General features: G+C 44.6%; 1 protein-coding gene across 1 annotated transcript in view; it reads left to right on the forward strand.

The window, feature by feature from the left end:
- The window catches only part of LOC138656668 (EF-hand calcium-binding domain-containing protein 14-like), a 295,394-nt gene that overhangs the window by 139,742 nt on the left and 136,543 nt on the right, over positions 1-19,109 (forward strand). Inside the window, exon 6 of the mRNA XM_069743764.1 lies at positions 13,309-13,383. Within this exon, the coding sequence (XP_069599865.1) occupies positions 13,309-13,383 (75 nt within the window). The remainder of the gene's footprint in view (positions 1-13,308; positions 13,384-19,109) is intronic.

Here is a 19,109-nt window from a genome sequence, read left to right on the forward strand (position 1 = left end):
CTGCTGGCCGGCGGACAACCAGGCCAGGTCAAAGCTATGTACCATCCCATGTGAGGGGGAACAGCTGTTTGGGCCAGTTTTGGATGAACTCCTGAAAAAGCAGGTGTAATAATTATAATGGATTACTCAGGAGTAGTGTTAAGCATTCCGATACTGCAAGTATCAGCCGATATTTGCTGTATCGGAATTCCGATATCGAGTTCCGATATTTTTGTGATATCGGAAATCGGTATCGGAGTGTGCGGTGAGTATGGTTCCAAGGGTCTGGAGGAGAGGAAACTCTCCTTCAGGCCCTGGGATCCATATTAATGTAAAAAATAAAGAAGAAGAATAAAAAATATGGCTATACTTACCCCTCCGAAGAACCCTGGCTGTCACCGCTGCAAGCGTCCGCCTCTGTTCCTGAGAATGTAGTGAGTGAAGGACCTTCGATGACGTCGCAGTCAGGTGAGCGGTCACGTGAGCGGTCAGGTGACCGCGACATCATCGAAGGTCCTTCACTCTCTGCAATTCTCAGGAACGGAGGCGGACGCTTGCAGCGGTGACAGCCAGGGTCCTTCGGAGGGGTGAGTATAGCCATATTTTTTATTTTTATTCTTTATTTTTTACATTAATATGGATCCCAGGGCCTGAAGGAGAGTTTCCTCTTCTTCAGACCCTGGGAACCATCGAGGATACATTCCGATATTTGTGTCCCATTGACTTGTATTGGTATCGGGTATTGGTATCGGCGAGATCCGATATTTTGCCGGTATCGGCCGATACCCTCCGATACCGATACTTTCAAATATCGGAAGGTATCGCTCAACACTACTCAGGAGCCTTTTGTGTGGAGCAAGACACTACAGAACACAGTTTATGGGTGGTAAAGTCTATATTATCACACAGTGTTTCAAACAGGTGCAGGGAAAACATCAAAGTCCATAGTCACATAGTGAAGCTATAGAGCAGAGTCTGTAGGTAACCTCACAGGACAATGCAATCAGCAGAGCAGTCTGTGAAGCACATTTGAGGTTGCTTGAAAACAATGAAGTCCTTGTCTAGTCAATGCACAGATACAGTGGGTACAAGTAGTATTCAACCCCCTGCAGATTTAGCAGGTTTACATATTTGGAATTAATTTGGCATCGTGACATTTGGACTGTAGATCAGCCTGGAAGTGTGAAATGCACTGCAGCAAAAAAGAATGTTATTTCTTTGTTTATTTTTTTTTTAAATTGTGAAAAGTCTTTTCAGAGGGTCATTTATTATTCAACCCCTCAACCCACCAGAATTCTGTTTGGTTCCCCTAAAGTATTAAGAAGTAGTTCAGGCACAAAGAACAATGAGCTTCACATGTTTGGATTAATTATCTCTTTTTCCAGCCTTTTCTGACTATTTAAGACCCTCCCCAAACTTGTGAACAGCACTCATACATGGTCAACATGGCAAAGACAAAGGAGCATTCCAAGGCCATCAGAGACAAGACCGTGGAGGGTCACAAGGCTGGCAAGGGGTACAAAACCCTTTCCAAGGAGTTGGGCCTACCTGTCTCCACTGTTGGGAGCATCATCCGGAAGTGGAAGGCTTATGGAACTACTGTTAGCCTTCCACGGCCTGGACAGCCTTTGAAAGTTTCCTCCCGTGCCGAGGCCAGGCTTGTCCGAAGAGTCAAGGCTAACCCAAGGACAACAAGGAAGGAGCTCCGGGAAGATCTCATGGCAGTGGGGACATTGGTTTCAGTCAATACCATAAGTAACGTACTCCACCGCAATGGTCTCCGTTCCAGACGAGCCAGTAAGGTACCTTTACTTTCAAAGCGTCATGTCAAGGCTCGTCTACAGTTTGCTCATGATCACTTGGAGGACTCTGAGACTGACTAGTTCAAGGTTCTCTGGTCTGATGAGACCAAGATTGAGATCTTTGGTGCCAACCACACACGTGACGTTTGGAGACTGGATGGCACTGCATACGACCCCAAGAATACCATCCCTACAGTCAAGCATGGTGGTGGCAGCATCATGCTGTGGGGCTGTTTCTCAGCCAAGGGGCCTGGCCATCTGGTCCGCATCCATGGGAAGATGGATAGCACGGCCTACCTGGAGATTTTGGCCCAGAACCTCCGCTCCTCCATCAAGGATCTTAAGATGGGTCGTCATTTCATCTTCCAACAAGACAACGACCCAAAGCACACAGCCAAGAAACCAAGGCCTGGTCCAAGAGGCAAAAAATCAAGGTGTTGCAGTGGCCTAGTCAGTCTCCTGACCTTAATCCAATTGAAAACTTGTGGAAGGAGCTCAAGATTAAAGTCCACATGAGACACCCAAAGAACCTAGATAACTTGGAGAAGATCTGCATGGAGGAGTGGGCCAAGATAACTCCAGAGACCTGTGCCGGCCTGATCAGGTCTTATAAAAGACGATTATTAGCTGTAATTGCAAACAAAGGTTATTCCACAAAATATTAAACCTAGGGGTTGAATAATAATTGACCCACACTTTTATGTTTAAAATTTATAAAAATTTAACTGAGCAACAAAACTTTTTGGTTTGTAAGATTTATGCATCTGTTAATAAATCCTGCTCTTGTTTGAAGTTTGAAGGCTCTAACTTATTTGCATCTTATTAAACCTGCTAAATCTGCAGGGGGTTGAATACTACTTGTAGGCACTGTAAATATATATAAGGCAGTTCAAATAATATATTTACTCATCCAGTAAGGTCTGGATAAGGAGTCTCAGGTATTGCAGAGCAGAGCAGCAATCAGCTTACGTGTACAACAAATGCAGATGAGAGCAACACGAACAGCTGAAAGCAGGAGGAATATTGGAAACTGGAGTATGCAGCAGAAACTCTGAGTGCAGAGTGACAGGATATCCACAATGGTTCACAGAAGCAGGTAGAAAGCCAGGAAGCCACCAGGATCAGGAGCTGGACACAGGCAGAATACTATAGCACAGACTAAAGGCAGGGGTGTAGTTATAAAGCAGGAAGACACAGGGCATATGAAACAAAAGATGCCATCTTGAAAGAGGGCAGGAATGCCCGAAAGGTAATTAGAAAATATTCAGAGTCCTGATATTACTCCCTCCTTAGAAGCGGCCTCAGGATGATTCTGGACCCCGTTTCTCATGGAATCTATGATGAAAATGAGAAATTTTCTGTTGGGCATTGATGTTTTCCACAGGTTCCCATGAATCTTCTTTAGGAAGATACATCTGCCATCTTATCAGATATTGGAGCCGATTCCTGCGAATCCTAGAATCAATAATTTCTTCCACCACAAAAAGTTCTTGCCCATCAATCATGACAGGCTGCGGAGGTGGCACAACATATCCCTGGAAGGTATTAAGAGATATGGACTTTAGTAAAGAAACATGGAAAACTGGTTATACTTACATAGTCTTAGGCAACTTCATGTGGCAGGCCACAGAGCTCACAATACCATTGATCTTCAAAGGGCCGATGAATTTCTCTCCTAGCTTCTGTGAAAAAACGTTCAACTTCAGATATTTAGACGATAACCATACAGAATCTTCTACCTTGAACACGCGTGTCGGTTTACGGAATCTATCAGCCGATCACTTGTAACGTTCTTGAGCTGTGCTCAGGGATTCCTTCAGAATCTCGAGATTTGCCTCATCACAGTCAGCCTTTCCTCTACAGCTGGAACTGGAGCATTAATTTGAGACCTAGGTAAGAATCTCGGATGGTAACCCAGATTGGCAAAGAAAGGTGTGAACTTAGTGCAGGCACTCAGAGAAATGTTATATGAAAATTCAGCTAACGGAAGTAACTCCAACCAATCATCCTAAAGATGGTTGATGTAGCATCGTAGGTATTGTTCTAAAATCTAATTGATATGCTCGGTCGGACCGTTCGTCTAAGGGTGAAAAGCAGAGGAGCGATAGATATTAACCTTCGTCCGGCTGAGTAGGTACAATTGTAGCTATTCCGTTTTAAAACTGCAATAACTTTTTTTTTCGAAAAGCTGTAGAAGGCTGAAATTTCGTGACATCTCTGCAGTTTTGGTCCAGAATATATTGGCCAGATTTCAATAAAATATATATGAAGGTACAATTGTACCTCTGCAGCCTGTTAACGTTGTTAAATTATGCAGCCTGACGAAGGTTAACATTGAATGCATAACAAAACTGCTTCCAAAATCTTGAGGTGAACTGCGCTCCACGGTCAGAGAAGATCTCATCCAGGATTCCATGCAGCCGAAAAACATTCTGTATAGCCAAGTTCACTGTATTCTTAGCTGAATGGAGCCCAGTACATAGAACAAAATGAGCGGCTTTAGTCAGGCAATTGACCATCACCAGGATTGTATTGATGCCCCCTGATGTAGGCAACTCCACAATTAAGTCCATCGAGATAGACCCCCCATGGGCGGAATGTAACAGGTAATGGTTGAAGACCCATAGGAGACACACGAGGAGTCTTGTAACAAGCATATACCTCGCAAGAGAGAACATAGTCCTTAGTATCCTTCAGGCAAGTTGGTCACCAGAAAAATCAGCTTAGGAACTCTTGTGTCTTCTGTACCCCCCCGTGACCTGCCAACTTGGAGTCATGGATCAATTTGAGGATCTGCAGATGGACAGCCTCCGGGACTTAAGGTACCTTCACACTAAACGACGCTGCAGCGATCCAGACAACGATCCGGATCGCTGCAGCGTCGTTGTTTGGTCGCTGGAGAGCTGTCACACAGACCGCTCTCCAGCGACCAACGATGCCGGTAACCAGGGTAAACATTGGGTTACTAAGCCCAGGGCCACGCTTAGTAACCCGATGTTTACCCTGGTTACCATGCTAAAAGTAAAAAAAAAAAAAAGCTTCATACTTACCTTCCGCTGTCTGTCCCCGGCGCTGTACTGGCTGTGAGCACAGCGGCCGGAAAGCAGAGCGGTGACGTCACCGCCCTGCTTTCCGCCCGCTGTGCTCACAGTGAGTGCAGGAAAGCACTGCGCCGGGGACAGACAGCGGAAGGTAAGTATGTAGCGTTTGTTTTTTTTACTTTTAGGATGGTAACCAGGGTAAACATCGGGTTACTAAGCGCGGCCCTGCGCTTTGTAACCCGATGTTTACCCTGGTTACCAGCGAAGACATCGCTGAATCGGCGTCACACACGCCGATTCAGCGATGTCAGCGGGAGAGCCAGCGACCAAATAAAGTTCTGGCCTTCTAGCCCCGACCAACAACATCACAGCAGGATTCTGATCGCTGCTGCGTGTCAAACTGAACGATATCGCTAGCCAGGACGCTGCAACGTCACGGATCGCTAGCGATATCGTTTAGTGTGAAGGTACCTTAAGATACGTCGATCTCTGAACCACATGCCGCACCTAAGGAAAAGATTGATATTAACAGGTGGACTGTCCAGAAATTTCCATCATAGGCCTCCTTGAACTCCCTCCACAACTCCTGATTGTGGATAACTCTGATTAAGTTGGCATCAGATAGAATGATCTTGAATGGGGCTCTAGGTATGGAATCTGCAGCATGGATTGGGGATAATCCATCAGCCTTCGCATTATGAGATCCAGGACGGTACAAGATAACAAAATTAAATTGATTTAAAAATAAACTCCAATGAGCCTGATGAGGAGAAAGTCATCTAGTGGAACTAAGGAACTCCAAATCGCGATGATCAGTCAGCACTTTGATCTGTTGTGCTGCTCCTTGCAGATGATGCCTCCATTCCTTGAAAGCTGTAACAATAGCCAACAGTTTCATGTCTCCCATAACATAGTTTTTCTCTGCTGAGGTAAGTCTACTGGAAAAGAAAGCACAAGGATGAAGCAGACCCTTCTCTCCAGTTCTTTGGTAGAGAATAACCCCCAAAGCATTATCAGAAGTGTTCACCTCCACAATTAAAAGATGTGCTGGGTCTGGGTGGATCAACAGCGGTGCTGAGGTGAAACAAGTCTTAAGCCAATCAAAAGCTTCTTGAGCCTGCGATGATCACATAAAGAGCTTCTCCTTCTTAGTGAAGGAAGTAATGGGACGGACAATGTCAGAAAAATTTAGAATAAAACGTCTATAGAAACTTGCAAAACCGATAAAACGTTGGACCTCTTTAACATTCTTGGGTACCCGCCAGTCAAGGATAGCCTGAATCTTACCAGATTCCGTGTTCAGCCCCTGAGAAGAGAGACAGTCAGAGAACTATATCTCAGAATGATCGAACTCGCACTTCTCCGGCTTGATATACAGATGGTTCTCTTTCAGACGTTTCAAAACAGATTTGACATGTTCTTCATATTCCTGCAGGGAGTCAGAAAAAATTAGACTATCGTCCAAATAGATCACCACAAACTGGTCCAATAAATCTCTGAAAATATCATTAGCCAGATGTCGAAATGTCGCAGGGGCATTACAAAACCCGAAGGGCATCACAATATGTTCGAAGTGTCCATTTCAACATTTGAAAGCTGTTTTCCACCCATCACCTGAACGAATCTGCACCATGAAAATCCAGTTTAGAGAAAACCTTAGCATGGCGGACTTGTTCCAATAATTTGGGAATTAAAGGCAAGGATAACGATTCCGACTGGTTACCTTATTGAATTCCCGATAGTCAACACAGGGTCTCAGGGTTGCATCCTTCTTCTTTACAAAAAAGATAGGTGCCCCTTCTGGTGAGAAAGAAGCACATATAAAGCCTTTGGACAGATTTTCATCAATATACTTCTTCAAGTCTTGAAGCTTAGGTGTCGCCAAATGGTATAGATTACCAAAAGGAATAGCTGCCCCAGGAAGCAGCTCAATGAGACAGTCATAATGTCATAATGTATATGTGGAGGAAGCTTATATGCTTTCTTCTTGTCACAGATGTCAGATAAATTCTTTGTATGCTGAAGGTAAAGTGAATACCTGTACTGGAGATTACGTATCTGTAGACTCAATGTATGTGGAGGAAAAAGGGCAAAAGGGGGATCAAAGTCAGCTCACCAGTCTCTGAATAATCTTCTGTTGGTCCATGCATAGAGCCACCTTGATTAAGCGTGTTGTCTGTAGCCAGAGCTGGTTTTAGACAAATTGGGGCCCTAGGCAAAATTCAAAGTGGGGCCCCCATGTCCATATAAAACACATACATGTTACACTGATATCGGTGTCACCAGTGTTTTCAAACAGTGTGCCATGCATGTGCCATCCGTGTTTTTCCGGTATGGATAATGGAAATGAAATTACAAAGCTTCTCATATACTTTCCATGTTAAACACGGACGGCACACGGACAGCACATGAACGGCACATGGACGGCACACGGAGGGCATGTTTACATAGACTTGTATTGGCCCTTGTCATCTGTGCTGCTGGGAAAACATGGACATGAGTGCAGCACCGTAGGTCAAATAGGGCACATGTGGCATCTGTGAAAAACATGATAGGTCATGTGAAGGGGCTTGTACACTCACATAATAGAAAACATTAGCAGAATTGCAGTCTTTTTCTACATCCTACCTAAGAAACAGCAGAATAAAAAGCGATTAGAAAAAAAAGTCCCACATGTCCCCCAACCAACTCTGCTAAATCCCCTATGACTCCGGGGTCCCTGATGGTTATTATTCACTTTTCAGCTGTGGTAGATCAGGGTCCAGGGCCTCTGCAGGCCACAGGCTGGGATGAAGGGGTGATTTCAGGTGCGGTGCGCCGCTGCGGGTGTTTGGTGCTGCGGGTGTACGGTGCAGGGGGGCTCTACCGACATTTTGTGAAATGCAGAGTCCCCGCAGTTGCATGGTTTCCTATGGGGTGGACTATGGAAAAATGGCTGCTGGGGGCGGCGCATGAGCAGATGGAGATCTCGGCACCAAGATCTTGGGAGATGAGATTTCAGCACTGAGATCTCAACTCCCAAGATCTTGGGGCCGAGATCTCCATGTGCATATGCGCCACCCTGGCAGCTATTTTCCCAGGAGTCCACCGCATAGGAAACCATGCCATGCAACTGGGGCGGCACGGTGGCTCAGTTTTTAGCACTGCAGCCTTGCAGCGCTGGGGTCCTTGGTTCAAATTCCACCAAGGACAACATCTGCAAAGATTTTGTATGTTCTCCCCATGTTTGCGTGGGTTTTCTCTGGGTACTCCGGTTTGCTCCTACATTCCAAAGATAGGGAATTTAGATTGTGAGCCCCATTGGGGACAGTGCCTCTAATGTCTGTAAAGTGCTGTGGAATTAATAGCGCTATATAAATGAGTAAAAATAAATAAATAAACTGCAAGGGTTCTGGCCTTCCACAAAATGTCGCAGAGCCCCCGCAGCACTGAACACCCGCAGCCGCACATCCGAACACCACCTCTTCCCTGCCTTTGGCCTGCAGCATCACCCCACTCCTGCCTCCTCCAGCAGCGACCCTGGGACACCGCTTCACCACAGCCACCACCCCCTAGTAAGCAATAAGCAATAAGATGCATGGATTATAAGAAGCACCATCATTTTATTAAAAAAGTTTTTTTTCTTATTTTTCTCTTCAAAATTTGGGGTGCGTTTTATAATCCGGAGCATTTTATAATCCGCAGAATACAGTAAACTACTGATTCCTATTATGGTAACACTACAATTACAGAACTATGCAATATATATACACAGATACACACTATATATGTACACACATTATATATGCTTCATAAATATGGAAACACACTATATACTGTATATACACACAGAAACATTCAGTTTATGTACAGTATATATAGTATGCTCACATATTTATACAGTTTATATATTTACACAATATACTGCACACATGCAGTATACAAATTTAGTATACATACACATACTATTTACTGTATGTACATGTGTGTGTGTGTGTATATATATATATATATATATACTCACAGGCACCACAGATATACATAATCATACTATATACTGTATATATGCACACACATACTATATACACATATACAGACACACACACTGTATACTGCACATGTACACACAGATACACATATACATGTATACTTACCAGGCTCTGCAGCTTAACTTGTACAGATCCATTCCCAGGACAGTGCTAGGAGCAGCCATGATAAAGGGAGAAGACACAGACACACAGGGCTTCAGGCATCTTCCGCCTAGCCCGGCTCTGACCTCTGTCTACTGTGCTGTAATCGGGGCCCTCACTTGCAACTTCTAACCTGGCTGGAGCCAGGGAGAAAGAGAGAGAGAGAGGGGGGCTGGAGCAGGTTCTACTGTTTTGTAGAAGCTTGTCACTCTGGCTAATATAGTAATGGGTGTTGTGATGTAGCACAAGCACAAAGGCCCCATTTCGACATTGCCTTGAATTGCCGGGAGCAGTGCTGTGACAGCCAGAGTTTGGCTATCACCTAAGCCAAGCTCCTGGCGGAGATCGTGCAGGCACAGCTACTGTGACCCACACAATCACCATGATGTAACTGTACATCATTGGTCAGGAACACATGAAGGGGTTAGTTTAAGACGGTTTCAGGTAATTAAAGAAGCACTCCAATTAAAATGTGTATCGTCTTAATATATTACAGTCATTATACTATTTAGCACTGTATACAGTTGCGCTCAAAAGTTTACATACCCCGGCAGAATTTTTCTTTTCTTGGACTTTTTTCAGAGAATATGAATGATAACACCAAAACTTTTTCTCCACTCATGGCTAATGGTTGGGTGAAGACATTTAGTGTCAAACTACTGCGTTTTCTCTTTCTAAAACATAATGACAACCCAAAACATCCAAATGACCCTGATCAAAAGTTTACTTACCCCATTTCTTAATACCATGTTTTTCCCCCTCTAACATGAATGACAGCTTGAAGTCTTTTGTGGCAGTTGTGGATGAGGTTCTTTATTTTCTCAGATGGTAAAGCTGCCCATTCTTCTTGGCAAAAAAGCCTCCAGTTTTCCAATTCCTGGGCTGTCTAGCATGAACTGCGCACTTGAGATCTCCTCAGAGTGGTTTAATGATATTGAGGTCAGGAGACTGAGATGGCTGCTCCAGAACCTTCACTTTGTTCTGCTGTAGCCAATGACAGGTCAACTTGGCCTTGTGTTTTGGATCATTGTCATGTTGGAGCGTCCAAGTATGTCCAATGCGCAGCAGTATTTGCTGATAATGTGCTGCATTCATCATTCCTTCAACTTTGACCAAGTTTCCTGTGCCTTTGTAGCTCACATATTCCCAAAAAATCAGCGATTCACCTTTGTGCTTTACAGTGAAAATGGTGTTCCTTTATGGTTGTGGCCAAAAAGTTTAATTTTGGTCTCATCACTCCAAAGTACCTTGTTCCAGAAGTTTTGAGGCTTGTCTCTGTGCTGTTTTGCTATTGTAGGCGAGATAATTTGTGGCATTTGCACAGTAATCGCTTTCTTCTGGCGACTTGACCATGCAGCCCATTTTTCTTCAAGTGCCTGTGTGGAGAAACGGGGTCAGTGGGTGCTCTCGTCCGCTAGCATGGCTGTCTTTAGCAAGACTGAATGGACAAGGGCTCATACCACTGAACGCCGCTCTATCTCCTGGTGGGCAATACACTACACAGACAACACAGGGTTAAGGTAAAACAGTGTGGCAATACTTTATTGAACCACAACACACAATAACAAACAGGACAATCTCAGCAATTACCCCAAGATGGTGTGCATTGCAGGGCCTCACTTGTCCGCTGACTCGCCAAGATAATGGTAGATGTTATGTCAGAGCTCCCAGGGTCACTACTCCATCTGTGGTATGCACGCAGAGAGGAGGTAACGACAAGCGTAGGGAGATTTCCGAGAGCAGTCCTGTGTTCTTCTGCCGGGTCCGACAGACCCTCAGCTAAGATCCTTTTATACCCTAGGCCTGTAAGCTATTTTTAGAATTACCCAGAGTCCTTCAGTCCATCATCAAGAGGAGGTAAACAATGGTGATGGGATCAAGTAGCACTATTTGACCACTCACTCTATTGGTACAGTCTTTCCCTCTCTGCTTTCGAAGTCACCAAGCTGGTTCCAGAATATAATGTACTATTAGCATATCAGCACACATCAATAAACAAAGCTTAACACACCCTATGTACAGTCACTATTACAGAGCTACACAGTATGTTAGATAATATATCAGTTGGCAAGTCTGTCTTCTTGACCCTCCAGCCATAAACACTTAAATTCACAAGCCAATATACAGGTAAAAAGTCAGTTCTTTTTGGTCTACAAAAACATGGTTGTCAGGGAAATTAAGATACAATCTGGCTTCTTCACAGCCTGCTTATTGTGCATCTTTAAACAGTCACACCGCTATTTTTCAGAGAGTCCAGTATTTCAGCTGATGTTATTTGTGGGTTTTTCTTTGCATCTCGAACAATTTTCCTGGCAGTTGTGGACAATTTTTCTTTGGTCTACCTGACTGTTTTGTTTTTACAGAGACCCTGATGTTCCATTTGTTAATCCCAGTTTGAACGCTGCAGACTGGCATTATGAATTCTGTAGATATCTTTTTGTATCCCTTTCCTGCTTAATACAGTTCAACTACCATTCCCCATAGATCCATTGACAATTCTTTTGCTTTCCCTATGACTCACAATCCAGAAATGTCAGTGGCTGGATGAAAGATGCAAGAGTCTGTTTGGATACCAGAAACTCACTCAGCTTTTTTGCACCCTCACTGATTACAAGCAAACAACTCACAGTTGAGGATGTTACCTTAAATAGCCAGTCAAACCCATTTATGTCAACTTCTGTGCTTGTTATCAGGCCAAAATCATCAGGGTATGTAAACTTTTGATCAGGGTCATTTGGATGTTTTGGGTTGTTATTATGATTTAAAAAGAGAAAACACAGTAGTTTGACAATAAATGGCTTCACCCAACCACTAATCATGAGTGGAGGAAAACTTTTGGTGTTATTATTCATATTCTCTGAAAAAAGGCCAAGATAGCAAAAATTCTGCCAGGGTATGTAAACTTTTTAGCTCAACTGTACTTACAATTGCTCACTTTGCCTTTCTATCCTCATAATTCTTCTATTTTTCATTACGTCTATGACATCATGTGATTATACACAGTTTACCTGAATCCTTCTAAGCTCTGTGTAGAAATAAGAAGTGTGTTCTCCCTGCATGAGTCATCATTAGAACTATAATTCTTTGATCACTGCAAAGTCCCCGGCAGGGGGGTGAAGTGGAGCAGCTGAGTCAGTACTTGAAAAGGGGAAAGAATCATTGTTTAAGGAAAATAGACTTTAACTTTTAACTCTTCAACTTTCTATGACTTGCTTCCCCAAATACCTAAATGTCTTAGGATGTTTGATCCTATTGACAGTTTCCCTTTAATCCATGATACAGTCCTTTCAAGGCACAGAGTACAGAGATTTCTTGTCTGTGCTTTGAACGGAGTAAAATGTTTTAGTCAAGTACAGCCCTGAATGCAGTAGGCAGGACTCGGTCAGAGGCTTTATGAGCAATGTGCTCTGAATGGTGATTTGGGGGCATAATGTGTGATCTTCACTTAGTGAATGACTGGTATGTGTACAGGCATGTAAAGAGTGCAGAAGCAACAGAATTAATATAGATTTCACAGATAAGAATAGTAAGCTTATCAACTAGAAAATGGTGCTTGGAATTTCACAGCACTAGAGTACTTTAGAATAAATTATTATATTATAGTCCTCATTGCTCCACTCCAAATCATAGATTGGACGTGATGCCAGTGGCAGCACATGAAGCATTATAGTCAGTAACAGTACCTCAGGATAGCTCATACTAAGTGAAGATCGACAAATGTTAGAATTGAGAAACTGAATAGAATGTATCCATCTTGAGACTGCATAGGAATCTCAAGATGGTGCTTTGTAAATGGAGTGAGCAGACACTTAGGGTAAAAGTAAGGAATCTGTGGGATGGATACAGCTGTGGCAAAGAAGCCAGAGCACCCATTCTCTTGTGAGATGTATTCTAGAGGCACACAGGAAGAGCTTGCAAGAAATTCAGGTTGTATACAATGACAGACCAAAAGAATTGCTGCAGGGGACTAAGGAAAGCTAAAAAGTAAAGGTAGCAGTATGTTTGTGGACTCTTTACAGGGACACCGGAGTTGTTCATTCTGCTTTTAAGCAGCCTGGAAACCTTTATGATAGCTAACTCTGAGGTCTTTTTTTACTTAAAAGTTGAATTAAAAAAATCAGTTTATCTCTGTAGAAAATATTAGAAAAATCAGGAGAATTGTAGAACAATGGTATGAAATAAAAATATCAGACAACATAAAAATGTATTAGTACTGCATTCTATTCTCAGATTTCAAAGGGTCAACTTCATTTGCAGATGAGCATTGTAATTTATACAGTAATTTGTTCTTATTACATTTTATTACATTTTTCACAGTACGAGAAAGCACTGGAACGACAGTTCAACAATATGACCACAGCACTGAACAGCCTTCAAAATCGCCTGGAGGAGGTCAGTACAATTTTCTGTGCATGTTCAATTAATTTAATGGAAATTACATGCTTTTTGCTGAAAATGTAATACAGTCTAAAATGGATCTACAAAAGCATAAAATTGCCTAGTGTCTTGTAATAAATACTTCCCATTAGAATTCCAATTGTTAGAAGTTCTATTCTGAAATGGTACATAATGTACATAATGTAACTAATTCAACCCTACATGATCTATTTTCTAAATGAGAGGTGGTTTCAAAGTATAAGGTTTTAAAGCAGGGTATTACTTTAGATTGTTCAAACTTTTGGAAGTTGAAACCTTTCTTCCAAGATAAAGTGACAAAAAATATACCTTTTTATAGCAGGAATGGTGCAAGTGTGTTAGGGTGTAGTTAATTCAACCCATGTAAAATCCATATTGGTTATCAATATTTTTTTGTCCGGCTGTATTCTAATTATAAGTAGGGTGGAGCGACCTTGACCTTTTTAGAGTCGAGCCGTGTTTCGCGAAACCCGACTATCTTAGAAGTCGAGTCGAGTGGAATCGGCCGATTATCGCGAAAAGTCGTGTATCGCCCGAAACACGAAACCCAATGCAAGTCAATGGGGGAGCATAGTCGGCAGTGAGTGGAGGCCAGGAAAACACCTACACTGCCCATTTTAATGGCAAAAACATCCATTCTTGTTAAAGAAGCTTGTCAATCGTAATTTACCTTATAATAATTGGAAGGCATTTGAAATTGGGGGTCATTTGGCTAAAGTTGTGGGGGGTAGGGCTGGTTCAAGTAATTAGTGGGCCCAGTAAATCTGGACCACGTCACGGCAGTGGAGCAGGGAGAGGTAAGTATTTAAACTTTGCAAGTGCTGTGATCCTGAGCAAGCAGGGGGGGCCCACTCGTTGGCATTGGCACTGGCACAGGGCCCCTCAAAGTACAGCGGTGTGTTTGCACGGCGGGGGCGCCTCCCACCGGCAGCAACACTTTTGCGTACTATGAGAGGCCCTGTGCCAGTGACGTCGCCAACTAGTATTCCTCCCCCCACCTGATGAAGGAACCTGCACTTTCATCTGCACCTTCCTCTTTGTCCCCGTGTAAGGTGGTATGGTATGCGGGAAGAGGAACCTGACTTTCAGCAGGGTCACAATCTTGCTGTGTAGCGTGCACGGGGAATTTTGCGTTATGGGTCAATGTACCAGCAGACTCATCTATCACTGGCTGGGCAATGGGCAGGATGAGGAGGAAACACAGATATAGGCCCAAAGAATAAAGTGGGCTAAATGCAGTTCAAAATTGGTAACACAGGACTAACCAGGGGGCATTGCAGTGGAGGACAACTGGAATGAGAGGCTGACACAGAGAGTAGGCCCAAATCAGTAAGTAGTCGACATGCAGTTCAAAATTGGCAACCGTAGTAAACAGGCGGCCCAGCTTTGTTCAGTTGAGGAGAACAGCAAGGAGTGGCAGACACCGATAGTAGGCCCCAACCCAACTAGTAGGCCAAATGCAGTCTAACATTAACAACTACTTAACAAGAGCCTGAAAATGGAATTTCAGGACAGGAAACCAGGAGAACAGCAAGGAGTGGCAGACACCGATAGTAGGCCCCAAACCAACTAGTACGCCAAATGCAGTTGTTCCATTTAACTACAATTTAATGAGAGCCTGAAGATAGAAGTTCAGGAAAGGCAACCTGGAGAACACCTTGGAGTGGAACACACCATCTCTCTACACCCCATACCCAATTTGTAGGCCTAATGCAGCGTAGTTTCCAACAACTACTAAACGAGAGCATGAAGATCGAAGCAATGGAGAGGAAACCTGGGGAACACCTTGGAGTGGAACACACCATCTCTCTACACCCCATACCCAATTTGTAGGCCTAATGCAGCGTAGTTTCCAACAACTACTAAACGAGAGCATGAAGATTGAAGCTCAGGAAAGGCAACCTGGAGAACACCTTGGAGTGGATCACACCATCTCTCTACACCCCATACCCAATCTGTAGGCCTAATGCAGCGTAGTTTCCAACAACTACTAAACGAGAGCATGAAGATCGAAGCAATGGCGATGAAACCTGGGGAACACCTTGGAGTGGAACACACCATCTCTCTACACCCCATACCCAATTTGTAGGCCTAATGCAGCGTAGTTTCCAACAACTACTAAACGAGAGCATGAAGATCGAAGCAATGGCGATGAAACCTGGGGAACACCTTGGAGTGGAACACACCATCTCTCTACACCCCATACCCAATTTGTAGGCCTAATGCAGCGTAGTTTCCAACAACTACTAAACGAGAGCATGAAGATCGAAGCAATGGCGATGAAACCTGGGGAACACCTTGGAGTGGAACACACCATCTCTCTACACCCCATACCCAATTTGTAGGCCTAATGCAGCGTAGTTTCCAACAACTACTAAACGAGAGCATGAAGATTGAAGCTCAGGAAAGGCAACCTGGAGAACACCTTGGAGTGGAACACACCATCTCTCTACACCCCATACCCAATTTGTAGGCCTAATGCAGCGTAGTTTCCAACAACTACTAAACGAGAGCATGAAGATTGAAGCAATGGAGAGGAAACCTGGGGAACACCTTGGGGAGGCAGACACCGTTAGTAGGCCCTACCAAAGTTGTACACCCAATGCAGTTTTAAAATTCCTAGAGGCTGAAAACAAGACTATTGACGCTCAGCTTTTTTCAAAGGAACACAGCTGAATTGAGTGGCGCAGACAGACACAGGTAGTAGGACTCAAACCAAAAATGTGGCTCACTGCAGCAGAAAAAAGTTACAGGGGTACACAAGCTGCAGTGCTCTGGGCAGTGGAGGACAATTTCAATAGTGAACCGCAGACAGACTTTGTACGCCTACTATTAAAAAAAGGATGCTCTATGCAATTATAAATAGGTTCCAGGGGTACACGGGCAGCAGTGGTGTGGTCAGTGGAGGCCTAGTGGAAGGAGTGACCGCAGACAGGCATCGAAGGCCTAAAATAATAACACATGGCTGTAGGCAATTTTAAATTGGTTCCAGGGGTACACGGGCAGCAGTGGTGTGGTCAGTGGAGGCCTAGTGGAAGGAGTGACCGCAGACAGGCATCGAAGGCCTAAAATAAAAAAATTGGGCTGGCTGTAGGCAATTTTAAATTGGTTCCAGGGGTACACGGGCAGCAGTGGTGTGGTCAGTGGAGGCCTAGTGGAAGGAGTGACCGCAGACAGGCATCGAAGGCCTAAAATAAAAAAATTGGGCTGGCTGTAGGCAATTTTAAATTGGTTCCAGGGGTACACGGGCAGCAGTGGTGTGGTCAGTGGAGGCATATTGTAAGGAGTGACCGCAGACAGGCATCGAAGGCCTAAAATAATAACACATGGCTGTAGGCAATTTTAAATTGGTTCCAGGGGTACACGGGCAGCAGTGGTGTGGTCAGTGGAGGCCTAGTGGAAGGAGTGACCGCAGACAGGCATCGAAGGCCTAAAATAATAACACATGGCTGTAGGCAATTTTCAATTGGTTCCAGGGGTACACGGGCAGCAGTGGTGTGGTCAGTGGAGGCCTAGTGGAAGGAGTGACCGCAGACAGGCATCGAAGGCCTAAAATAATAACACATGGCTGTAGGCAATTTTAAATTGGTTCCAGGGGTACACGGGTAGCAGTGGCCTGGTCAGTGTAGTAGTAGTAGAAAGAACGGACCGCAGACTGGCATCAAAGGCCTAAAATAAAAAAATTGGGCTGGCTGTAGGCAATTTTAAATTGGTTCCAGGGGTACACGGGCAGCAGTGGTGTGGTCAGTGGAGGCATATTGTAAGGAGTGACCGCAGACAGGCATCGAAGGCCTAAAATAATAACACATGGCTGTAGGCAATTTTAAATTGGTTCCAGGGGTACACGGGCAGCAGTGGTGTGGTCAGTGGAGGCCTAGTGGAAGGAGTGACCGCAGACAGGCATCGAAGGCCTAAAATAAAAAAATTGGGCTGGCTGTAGGCAATTTTAAATTGGTTCCAGGGGTACACGGGCAGCAGTGGTGTGGTCAGTGGAGGCATATTGTAAGGAGTGACCGCAGACAGGCATCGAAGGCCTAAAATAATAACACATGGCTGTAGGCAATTTTAAATTGGTTCCAGGGGTACACGGGCAGCAGTGGTGTGGTCAGTGGAGGCCTAGTGGAAGGAGTGACCGCAGACAGGCATCGAAGGCCTAAAATAATAACACATGGCTGTAGGCAATTTTAAATTGGTTCCAGGGGTACACGGGCAGCAGTGGCCTGGTCAGTGTAGTAGTAGTAGAAAGAACGGACCGCAGACAGGCATCGAAGGCCTAAAATAAAAAAAATTGGGCTGGCTGTAGGCAATTTTAAATTGGTTCCAGGGGTACACCTGCAGCAGTGGTGTGGTCAGTGGAGGCCTAGTGGAAGGAGTGACCGCAGACAGGCATCGAAGGCCTAAAATAATAACACATGGCTGTAGGCAATTTTAAATTGGTTCCAGGGGTACACGGGCAGCAGTGGTGTGGTCAGTGGAGGCATAGTGGAAGGAGTGACCGCAGACAGGCTTCGAAGGCCTAACATAACAAAAATGTCAATACAATGGTATTGTCAGTGGCAGGCATTGAAGGATGTCAGCGCATACACTAAACATTGGTGGAGCTGTGAGATAATTTTGCAAGTGGTAGAGCACTGTTTGAGCTGGGGGGGGGACTGTCTTGTGGCCGGCGGTACAGGCCCAGGGCCCCTCATATTACAACGGTGTGTCTGACGTTGGGTGCGCACCACCACCGCCAGAGACACTTTATTGTACTAGGAGGGACCCAGTGGCAATGCCGTCGACCAAAAGCGGGCACACCCACCTCTTCAGACAAACAGCACTCTCACGGGTGCTGTCGCCAAGTGTCGATACCACGGCCCCGTGTGGGGAGTTTGGCCATTTAGTGAGGTGTAAACATGTCGTATGCTGGACAATCAGGTGCAGAAAATTACGAGATTGGAAAAGGCATTCAGAATAGTCCACAGGCAAGACCTTTACATAGGAAAGCTAGGTGTCAGCCGGGCAAGGTGGGGCAAAAGATTTCGAAATCCAGTTGTGGTTCATTTTAATGAAGGTTAGATCATCTACATTTTGGGTAGCCAGACGAGTCCTTTTTTCTGTTAGTATTGAACCTGCAGCACTGAATACTCTTTCTGATAGGACACTAGCTGCCGGGCAAGCAAGCTCCTGCAATGCATATTCTGCCAATTCTGGCCAGGTGTCTAATTTTGATGCCCAGTAATCAAATGGGAATGACGGTTGAGGGAGAACATCGATAAGGGATGAAAAATAGTTTGTAACCATACTGGACAAATGTTGTCTCCTGTCACTTTGAATTGATGCTGCAGTACCTGTCCTGTCTGCGGTCATAGCAAAATCACTCCACAACCTGGTCAGAAAACCCCTCTGGCCAACGCCACTTCTGATTTCTGCCCCTCTAACTCCTCTGGTCTGCTGGCCCCTGCAGCTCGTGTGAGAACGATCACGGGCGCTGTGTGCAGGGAATGCCAGAAGCAAACGGTCAACAAGAGTTGATTGTTTGGTTGCTAATATTAGTTCCAAGTTCTCATGTGGCATTATATTTTGCAATTTGCCTTTATAGCGAGGATCAAGGAGGCAGGCCAACCAGTAATCGTCATCGTTCATCATTTTAGTTATGCGTGTGTCCCTTTTGAGGATACGTAAGGCATAATCCGCCATGTGGGCCAAAGTTCCAGTTCTCA

This window comes from Ranitomeya imitator, chromosome 1 (assembly GCF_032444005.1).
Source record: "Ranitomeya imitator isolate aRanImi1 chromosome 1, aRanImi1.pri, whole genome shotgun sequence".
Classification (NCBI taxonomy): domain Eukaryota; kingdom Metazoa; phylum Chordata; class Amphibia; order Anura; family Dendrobatidae; genus Ranitomeya; species Ranitomeya imitator.